At 41.4% G+C, this 10,359-nt stretch overlaps 1 protein-coding gene across 4 annotated transcripts in view; it reads left to right on the top strand.

The window, feature by feature from the left end:
- Positions 1-9,294: 9,294 nt before the first annotated feature.
- The window catches only part of Cnksr2 (connector enhancer of kinase suppressor of Ras 2), a 218,098-nt gene continuing 217,033 nt past the window's right edge, over positions 9,295-10,359 (top strand). For all 4 annotated transcript variants that reach the window (XM_042670199.1, XM_042670198.1, XM_042670197.1 and 1 more), the window contains exon 1: positions 9,295-9,471. In XM_042670199.1, the coding sequence (XP_042526133.1) occupies positions 9,408-9,471 (64 nt within the window). In that variant the 5' untranslated portion in view covers positions 9,295-9,407. The remainder of the gene's footprint in view (positions 9,472-10,359) is intronic.

Raw genomic sequence — 10,359 nt, 5'->3', positions numbered from 1 at the left:
TAAGAAAATGTTGTATATATACACAATGGAATTGTACTCATCCATCAGAAAGAATGATATTGTAGCATTCATAAGGAAATGCAAGACTTGGAAAAAATTATATCAATCAAAGTAAACCAGAACCAGAGAAACATAGGTTGTATGGTTTCCCTCATTTATGGTAGATAGAACATGCTTAGAAATCTACAAGTAAACACTTTGGGTGGTAAGCAAGAGGTTACAAATGAATTAGCTGAAATGTAACAGTCTCTATGGAGAGTGCGAATAGATTAAACCTATATTCTTTTTAAATCTCACAACTATGCCTAAAGATCACCTATTCAGAAAAATCTTTTGTCCTTCGAGAGGTTTCATCTCTCCTGCACCTGAATTGTTCTCTATCAGTATACCTTATATATTCATACCGACTCTTTTCATGATTTGCATTTTCTATATATAATGTTATATGTAACATATGTATTGTTTATACTAAATAATCTAATGTACGTTTTCCACTAGATCATAAGCTCTATGGGATCAGGAAACTTATCTCCTATATCCAACAATTTCCCGAGGCATTTATTCCAATCCTTGGTACAGCATTTAACAAATGTTGACAGACTACAAATATTGTTCATACAAATAATATATTCATTTTCTAATATAGAGAAATCTTTATTCCTTTATTCATTTGATGTTCATTTATTTCTATAAAATATACTGAAAATACTTTTGCATGGCTCTGTTACTTCACTTTCTATATTATGTGAAAAGTATCTGTCTTCATGCTTTGATTTATAATATTGGAGGATAGCAACCATGTTTCACTTCCTTTTATATTTAGCACAGGGTTTGTACAAAGTAGATGTTCATCCTGATAAAGTAATAAAGGAGAATTTACAGTGTGCTACTGAGTATTTGAAATCATTTCTAAGAGTAAGCAAAGAAAATAATTTAATTTCACCACCAAAGTAACTAAGTTTCCTTTCATAATCTAGAAAATGTTAAGAAGTAGTGGAAAGCTTAAATGATCAGTTCTTTATGGATATATTTTTTTTAATCACTGGGTAACTTATTTGTCCTACTTGGTATGAGCTTCTTGTTCATAGAGTTTACTAATTACCTTATAAACAGGACCTTTCTTTGATTATCTAGCATCAATTTTGTCACTTCACACTTGCCACTACCAAGTAAGACTGCTAAATGTTCAGATGAAAATGGACCTAATTTTTTTGTATGTCCTGGGGCTTGAACTCAGGACCTGGGCACTGTCCTTGAGTCCCTTTATGCTCAAGGCTAGCGCTCTACCAATTGAGCCACAGAGCCACTTCCGGCTTTTTCTGAGTAGTTTATTAGAGAGAAGAGTCTCGTGGACATTCTTGCTGGGCCTGGTTTGAACGGGGATCCTCAGATCTCAGCCTCCTGAGTAGCTAGGATTACAGATGTGAGCTACCAGTGCCTGGCTGACCTAATATTTTTAATTTGAGAAAAAATTCAAAATCTAGGTGCTTTGAATATAAATAATCTTAAAACTCAAGATGCATAGCTTAGATTGCAGCCTTGCTTTGTTTTTTAACCTTCAACATTAACATGGGTTTTTAAAATTAATTACATAGTAATCTTAGGGAGCCTCAGTGATTAGAAACATTGTAGTCTTTCAAATTTGAGACAAGTTGCTACTTCTGCTACTGCTGCTGCTGCTGATTTACTAGGCCATCCTGAACTGGCCTACTTTACTCAGGCAGAGGTTCAGCAGAGCTCATGTCTTTGGGGAATATTGATGGATTTCCTAGATCAGATCTGTGTCCAGTGGTCAAGCAGTACCTAATCTACAGTGTTGTGGCAGCTGCTAAGTTGGCTAGTCACACTTCCTTAGATTCAGTCAGTAAGGAGACAACAACCCAAAATGGATATTTTAAAGTTCATTATTTACATAGATAGCAAGGCAAGAACAGTACAGTGTCAGCTCCTCTTGTCCCTAGTCTCATAAGAGAATACCAAATCTAAGAGACTGGATGGATAGATGACACATGTCATTCTCTCTGAGAAGTCAATTCTAAACCATAACTAAACAGTTTTATATTCTGAAACTAGATCTCAAGCTGAGGTTATATGGCAAGTCTTGTGATTCACTGGAGTCAAGCTGGCAAATGAGAAATGAATCACAACAGCTTCTCACAAGTGTATTTTCCCATGTTCTGGGGAGGATTGCAGGGCACCCTGCTGAAATATGCATTAAGCTATGGTTGGTTCTTGCCTACATGGCCTGCGTGCTATGTGGAAAAGCTGTTTCTATACAATCCGATAAGAAGTAGGGATTTCCAAGCCAGGCCAGTTTAAAGGGTGCCATCAATCTATAAGAGGTGAGAGAATAATCAGATAACAGTAGGTATCATTAGTAATATCTGAAAGAGTAATACAAGTAGTAATGAGTAAGTTGAAAAATAGTTCATTCATTGTGGAACCATCTGAATAAAGTATTTTCATACGTAGGCCTTGAGGAAAGGTAGAAGAAATTCAACTTGTGAAAAAGTTAATGTCCCATGGACACACTTTCTCATTTTGACATTTGCTTCTTCCACAGATATTAAGCTTAACTGTTGTCATTTTTAAGATAATGTCTCACATTTTTGCCCCTAGGTGGCCTGAGACTGTGATTCTCCTTCTTATGCCTCCCATGTAGCTGAGATCATAAGTATGTGCCACCATGACCTGCTAGTTGAATGAAATGGAGGTCTTGCTAATTTTTTTTAACCAAGGCTGGCCTTGAACCATGAACCTTGCAATCTCTACTTCCTGAGTGGATGAGATTACACATGTGTGCTACCCGGGCCAGCCTATAAATTCCTTCTTGGTTGTCTCATATCTCACAGGTACTTTGTGTTTAGAATGTCCAAAAGAGAAGTCATATCTCATATTAATCCCTCCTCCAAAGTCTGATTTTTTCTATTCTGTTTGTTATATGGAGATGAAATAATCTACCCTTTTACCCAATCTGGAATCCTGGGAATCATTCTTGATATTGCCTTTCCCCTAACTTCTCATATCCAGTGAATCATCAAGTTCTACTGGCTATTTAATAAGTCGATCTTTTTCTCTCCATCTCCACCTCCACTGACCTGACTCATCATTCCACTGATCTATTGCCACATCCTCTAAGTTGACAGTCCTCACTGCTATGCTTCTTGAATTTTATTCCCCATGGCTACCAAAGTAGCCTATATAAAACAGAAATCTAAATATAACTGGCTACTGCATTGCTCAAAATTCTTCAATGTTTTTATTGTAGACAGTTTGTATCTCTCTGTTTCTCACCCCATCAGTCTTGTCTCCTGTCTCCTCTTGCTTTGCTTTCTCCCCCCCCCCCCCAGTATTGGGGTTTGAACTCAGAATCACGTGATCTTGTTTTTTGTTCATGGGTGGTACTTGAGCCATGATCCTACTTTTGGATTTTGCTGGTTAATTGGAGATAATAATCTCACAGACTTGCCTACCTCAGATTGCTTCATCCTCCTCAGTAGCTAGGATTATAGGCATGAGCCAGTGGTACCTGGCTTGCTTTGCTTTTTAATATTAGCCAGCCAAGTATCAATATATAATATTGGATAACTTCCTTCACACTGTTCTGTCTAAAAACACTTTTTGAATTGTTTGTCTGTCATCCTTTAAGATCTTATTCAGGCATTGTCCTCTCCGCATAGTCTTCCTTCTACCTCTCAGGTATTCTTCTTTAGATAGATACTAGGACTATCTATTAATAATCATAAAGATCATATTCTTCTATTGAATGAACTATGAATACTCCTGTTTTCCCTATCAGTCTATGAGTACTGTGGTCATCAGTATGCACACAATCAACTTTTCTGATCATAGCCTATAACTGGAGCCATCACTCTGATGGTTCAAAACTGTTGAATAATGAACTTATATGCCCTTCATTAATGGCTGTTGAGTGCATTGGAAACATCCCTGGTGGGCTAGGGCTTTATGTATTAAGAAAAACTAATCTTGGTGGGTTCTGTGATTTTTATTAGACTGTGATTGATACAGCAGGGGGCAGCACTGGAAAAGAGCCCTTTAAAAACTCCATTGGAATAACCTCAAATCAGGCCAATTTTTCTTTACTCAGAGAGGATTACTGTAAATCTTGGTTGAGAAAGGACATGGCTTGATTTAATACAGTTTACCTTAGAGGCAAAACAACAAAGAAAGTATTCTACTAATTGAATTATCCTCTCCGGGCCCTGGTTCTCCCTGATAAATCTAAAGGGCAATTTTGCCTAAAGCAGTGCACTGAAGTCCTATTTACAGTTAAAGTTTCTTCCTACTTGCTTCTGTGATAATTAGAAACTTAGATTGCTATCAGGTAGTTGGTTATACTAGGGACTTTAGTTCTAAATTTATGGATGTTTGTTGATTTATACTTGGAAGAAAACACTATTGTTCAGAAATTTCATTGAGCTCTCTTGGGATCAAGGTTGTTTTATATTGTTGTTGGGAATAATTTGTGTTGGGTTTATCATTATTAGTCTTATCAGAATGGCCTAGATAAAGTTTCTAACCAAAGAAAACAGTGTAAAGCAGCTAATTAGGAATTATAGGAAGAGTCTATACAAAACTAAATAGAAAAAAAATGGAGGCTCTGGTCCTTTTCCCTACTTTAGGACAAGAACTATCCACACAGTTGTCCTGTGGTTTAGTGACTAGCTCATTCAAAATAAAGAGAGAGAAATATATATTATTTATTAAGGAAGCAAGAAATCTAGAAATTAAAGACAGTTATAGCTAAAAGGCAAATTCTTAGCAAACTGGGAAAATTTTTCCTGTGAAAATATTTTATCTAAATGTTAAATAACTAAAACCATTAAAATGTGCCTAGCATGGTAACTGTGAGATTTGAAGCAGAGCAAGTAGCTTTGAAAAAGAAATAGTAAGATTAAGACCCCTATAAAATAACTTGCTTTACAGAAGTTAAAACCCTTTGCTAACAGTTCCAAAGAAATATTTACATTGTTTACTCCTGTCTTTGGCCCCAAAGAGAAGGACTTGCAGGTTCTTCTTCCAGGAAAGTCCACCTTTCTGTGTCTTGATACCAAAATTCCAGTTAGAGGACCATTTGCAAATTCTTTGAAGATAACAGGAATCACTTCAATATAAAGTCTCAACTGAGAATATTTTGGTCAAGGGATTTAATGATTTACTGAAATCTAAGCAAGAAGAATTCAAAAGACAATGATATTCACTAGACACTATGTTGGAAATGAACTTTACAACTTGGGGGGAAGGGGAGTAGGGAGGGGCAAGCAGGAGAAAATGAGGGAGGGGGTGACACTGTTCAAAAAGAAATGTACTCATTACCTTACTTATGTAACTGTCACCCCCCTGTTCATCACCTTTACAATAAATAATTTTTTTAAAAAAAGACAATACTGTCAGAACTTGTGGCATAAGTTGGATTAAGAGATCATTTTAAAAACAAGTTCACAGATTAGGAAAGATCATTTCAAGTGATTCAATTTTTATGGCTTCTAACACCTTAATAGCCTTAGCTATTAAGTTATGTCTTAGCTACTCAGGAAGCTGGGATCTAAAGATCATGGTTCAAAGCCAGCCTGGGCAGGAAAGTTTACAAGACTCTGATCTCCAATTAACCAAAAAAAGCTGAAAATGTAGCTGTGACTCAAGTGGTAGGGTATTAGCCCTGAGTAAAAAACTAAGGAACAGTGCCTAGGCCCTAAATTCAAACCCTAGTACTAGCATTCACAAAAAGATATATCTTCAATTAATTAATTTAATTAACTTAATATTTCGACTTTGCTTGCTTCCAAAAAGAATCTAAGACTGTGTCCAAAGATTCAGAGTTTGGTTTTTACATCTAGACTGTTAAAATATATGTGCTATCATACCATTTAGTGCACTATGTTTTCATATGTATTTTATGACACCTCCCTCCCTAACCTTTAAGATTGTATTATGTATTAAGAAAAGGAAAAAAAATGAGCTGCCCAAATTGTATACAGCTTGTTATGTTTATGAAAATGGAGCAAGATATTAAATTTTGAACAACAGGCCCAAGAATAGAAAAGCTAGTTTATTTGAAAAGATGTAGAGAATAATACAGGAATGATTTAGCTGAGTCATATGAAGTTAAGAATAATAGTGAGGGCAATGGTGAATTAATCGTTTTTTTTTTCTCTCAATCAAGAATATTTAAAGTGAAAAGCCAGTTGCTTTCTGAACAGCTTAAGTGAAAGATTAATGTAGATTATATTGTCAAAACCATAGCGAAATGCTCTATTTTTGTGGGGAGAAACCTGAGGGAGGAGGATTTAGGAGAAATACTTAGGCCTTTGTTGATTGTAGTAAATAGTGTAACTCTACAAGCACATAAGTTTTATAGTTGTTTTAGATGATAAAGACAAGTAAATTCTCGATTGAAACATAGATGAAGGAGAATATGTTCAAATCCATTCCCTCAAATCTTTTCTCTGGGATCATTTTTTATTCTTCTAATCTTCTTTGACACATCTTTTTCATGAGATACACATTTCTTTTTACTATATCTTGGTATTTGACATTTTTCTTGATTGCTATTCCACTTATTCCGCAAGGGAAATTTTAGTTTTAACTTGCTTGCAACATGACTCATGGAGCGTCTTGGAAACCCAAGTCACTGGTTGTGCATTTTGGTACTTAAATTTTATCCCTTCCTATGTCATCACTGTTATTGGCTATAGTACTGGTCAGGCAGGATTACTCATGGCGACTCCAACATCTTTGTAATTATTATTCTGATGAAACATATCCCATTATTATCCAATTGACCTTCTATTCAGTGTTATTGTTCATTTTGTGACATGGATACAAAGCATTTTAAAATTTTCAAAGATCATATTCTGGAATCACCTTAACTTAGTGCTAATCATGCACCATGATCTGAGATGAATTATTTAACCTTTCTAAGCCTTGTTCATTAATTTAGTTAACATTTATTAAACTATGTATAATAAATTTAGAGAAAGAAAATGGCTATAATGCCTAAAGTTTTCTCATCTGTAAAGTAGGCCTAATGATAAAGCTGTTGTAAGGATAGTATCCATTTAAAGTGTTTAGCACCTTGTTAATTAAAAGTCTACTTTTACAATAGTATTATTTTGATAAAAATTACTTTGTTTTGTGACATTGAAGATGATAGCTGGGGCCTCACACATGTTTTGCAAGCCTTCTACCATTTAGCCACTTTCCCACCTCTGAGAAAATTACTTGTAATCTTATTTTACAATGGTAACCCTTGCCAATATTGTATCCATTTCATTTAAAAATAGTAAACCTGCTCCATAAATTATGGACATTAGAAATGGGCTTTTCTAGAAATACCAATATGATTTGTTCTTAGATACAATAAAAATGTAGGCACTTGGAAATATAGTACCTTTCAGTCTTGGTCAGGCAATAACAAATTGGTAATGACAATTATGATCTAGTTTATGACAGGAAAATGCCCTGAGTCCTGTGAGTGTAGACTTGTCTAATCTCCAAATTTCTTTCCAAATTTTCACATATATTGTAAATTTTGGGTTACTACAATGGTAAACAAGTCCAAACACAAGTATTAGTAAACATTGTTTTGCACTGTGAGCATGAAAACTTCAATATTTTAATTACTTCTGTTTCAGCTCTTGATGTGTGCATGGGAAGGGGGTTATCAAGTCATGCTGATGCACAAAATGGAAATTTTGTAGCTTGTAAAATTGAGTTAGGGAAAAAAATGGTTACTGGGGGAACTGGCAATTCCTGTTGACGTTGTTGAAATGATGACAGAAATAACAAAGTTTCTCTTTTAGTCAAAGAAACCATTGAAGACAGGGGGGAAATGCCTGTAATGGTGGTTGAGAGTTTCTATCTATATTCTCTAGGATTATTTGTCATTTAATGTGAAGACTCACTAGGCAAAACTGTATTTGACTGAGGATTGTGTTGTAGCCTGTGCAAGAATTTTGAAGAAAACAAGGTTTGAAGCATCATGTTGCTACCCGTTGGTTCTTATATAAGAACATTTGAACACAAAATGACATCCTCTGAAATTGGTCCTGGGAGCAATCAGTGTTGGAGGAGTTGGCTGAAAACCCCAAACAGCTCTTGGAGAAGGCATGTGGTATGTGTGTGGGGAGGGGGGGTGGGTGGAGAGACCTGTGTCAGGATCAGCACGACAGGCAGTTTGCCATTGACACAGTCAATGTTGGACATCTAGACCCCGCTTATTATGGGGAGTGTGGAGGAGATCCTTCAGCAAGTACACTGATCTTGCTGCCTCATCATTGTTGCAATCTCGGCTAGCGGAGCCGGGTTGCCGTCTACAGCTTTCCGTGTCACGGTTCTCCATAGGCATGCACAGGAATCATCTTGCTAAGCCCACTGAGAGCAAGGAAAGCCCCAGGGCTCCCTGTAACCTCCGCGCTCCCGTGGCGTCCCGTCTCCCCCGGTGAGCAGAGTCCCCAACTCTCAGTGTTCAACTAGTGAACAGCCCCGTCTCACTGCTCACAGCCACGGCTGGCTCATGCCACTGGGCACCTGACTGACTGACTGACCGACCCAGGGGCGGGGGGTGGGGGGGAACTAGCACTCTTGGCTCTCCTGGCTGGCTACTGCTGCGCACGCGTACTTCGGGGCTCAAGCGGACCCCCCAGGGAGGAAAGGTAACTGCCAGGCTGCCAGCAGCCCGCACCTGCCTTCTTGGCAGACAGACCCCCGGCTCTTGCCTCGTGCGGACACGCGCAGGCGCACGCGTCTCACTCGCCTGCCGTCGGCCCCGGGGGCGGGACCGCGCGGTAGCGAGCGGGGCGGGGGGCTCGTTGGAGCGCGCGCCCCGCACCCGAGGGCTGCGGAGAGATATTTTGGGTGGCAGGAGGCCCCTCGTCATTTCCGCCAAGCAGCTCGTCGTGCCGGGGGCTTCACTCCCGCGCTCGCGAGGCGAGCGGGCAAGTTGGCTGCGGGGTGTGCGGCGGAGCTTTCTTCCCCTCAGTGCCTCGACCCCCTTGTCTGCAGCAGCCCAAGCCATGAACGGAAGGAAGCCCTGAGGGGAGAGAGAACGGAGCCCGGTGGCGCAGCCACCACTGCTGCTGCCTCAGCTGGGACTGAGCGGACGGAGCGCGGAGCCCCTCCCGCGACCCCGGCACGCTTCCCAGGCACGCTTCCCTCGGCGCCCGCCGCTCGCTCACAGCGCGCTGCTGCCCGCAGTCGGCTGAAGACACCGTAGAGCCCTCGAGGCCCCGGCACAAAAGCCGCCTGCTTTCTCCGCGTGCATCGCGGGGGGGGCCACCCCGGGAGGCTGCGGCCGGCTGCAGACCCCACCTGAGAGCGGCTCCGGCTGCTCACTTGGTTTGGGTGGCTGAGCTCTGCACTCCACGCGGAACCCACCCGCGGTGCCCATGGCTCTCATCATGGAACCAGTGAGCAAATGGTCTCCGAGTCAAGTCGTGGACTGGATGAAAGGTACATGCCAGCTTTTGGGGGGAGGGCGAGGCAGCTCCTGGGACACTGGGGTCTTGGCATGAGGGGTGGGGGGGAAAGAGGGGCGCCCGCCTTGGCACAGCCTGCCATCGGAGCTGCCACCAGCAGATCGTAGTGCACTAGCCGGGGCGGTGGCGCAGGGTGGGGGGACGACTGGCAGGGGCCTGGGGTCCCCCGATCTCCTTTTGTCTTCAGCCGGAGGGGCGCGCAAAGCCAGAGTGTGGCGGGCGCCACCTGGTTGGAAAGCAAGGAGCTGGGCAAAGGAATCCCAGCGCATCTTGCCCACTCCCCCAGCCTTCCTAAGCGCACCCCCAAAGCTGAGAGGACACGGTGACCCTCTTCTCCCAGATCAGGGAGGGAACTCTCCGCCCCACACACATACCATCCCGGGACCTGGTTCCCTGATAGCCTCATTTGCCAACCCCTTTGTTCCTAGAAACCTGACGCCCCCTGGGTGGCTGCCCCTGCCAGGTGCCCTCTCCAGCGCCAACTCTCCTGGCAACTTTTAAGTCTGCATAATGGGGTCAAGATGCGGTCGCCCCGGTTTGGAACCAGTGCCCCTCCCTTCTGTAGAGGTTGGGGCTGAGGTAGGCTGAGGTAGGAGCGAGTGACTTTCAGGTGGGGGGAAATGTGCGTCCCATGGGACAGCATCTGGGCTGGTTTAGGGTGGGGGGCTCCCCACAATCCCCTGTGCGTCCTCTGGACTCTTTTTGCCTCCTCAGATTCAGGCACATGGAGGCTTTGAACGTCAAAGCTTTTCTTCTTCTTCTTTCTTTTTGGTATTTGTTAATGCCAAGTGTAGCGTAGTGCACATTCAAGTATCTACTTATTTCTTCCATCTTGAAGGGTTACCCCCCCCCAACCCTCTTT

This window comes from Dipodomys spectabilis, unplaced genomic scaffold, assembly GCF_019054845.1.
Source record: "Dipodomys spectabilis isolate Male_0828 unplaced genomic scaffold, ASM1905484v1 ptg000526l, whole genome shotgun sequence".
NCBI lineage: Eukaryota > Metazoa > Chordata > Mammalia > Rodentia > Heteromyidae > Dipodomys > Dipodomys spectabilis.
This window is presented reverse-complemented; position numbering and strand designations above follow the sequence as displayed.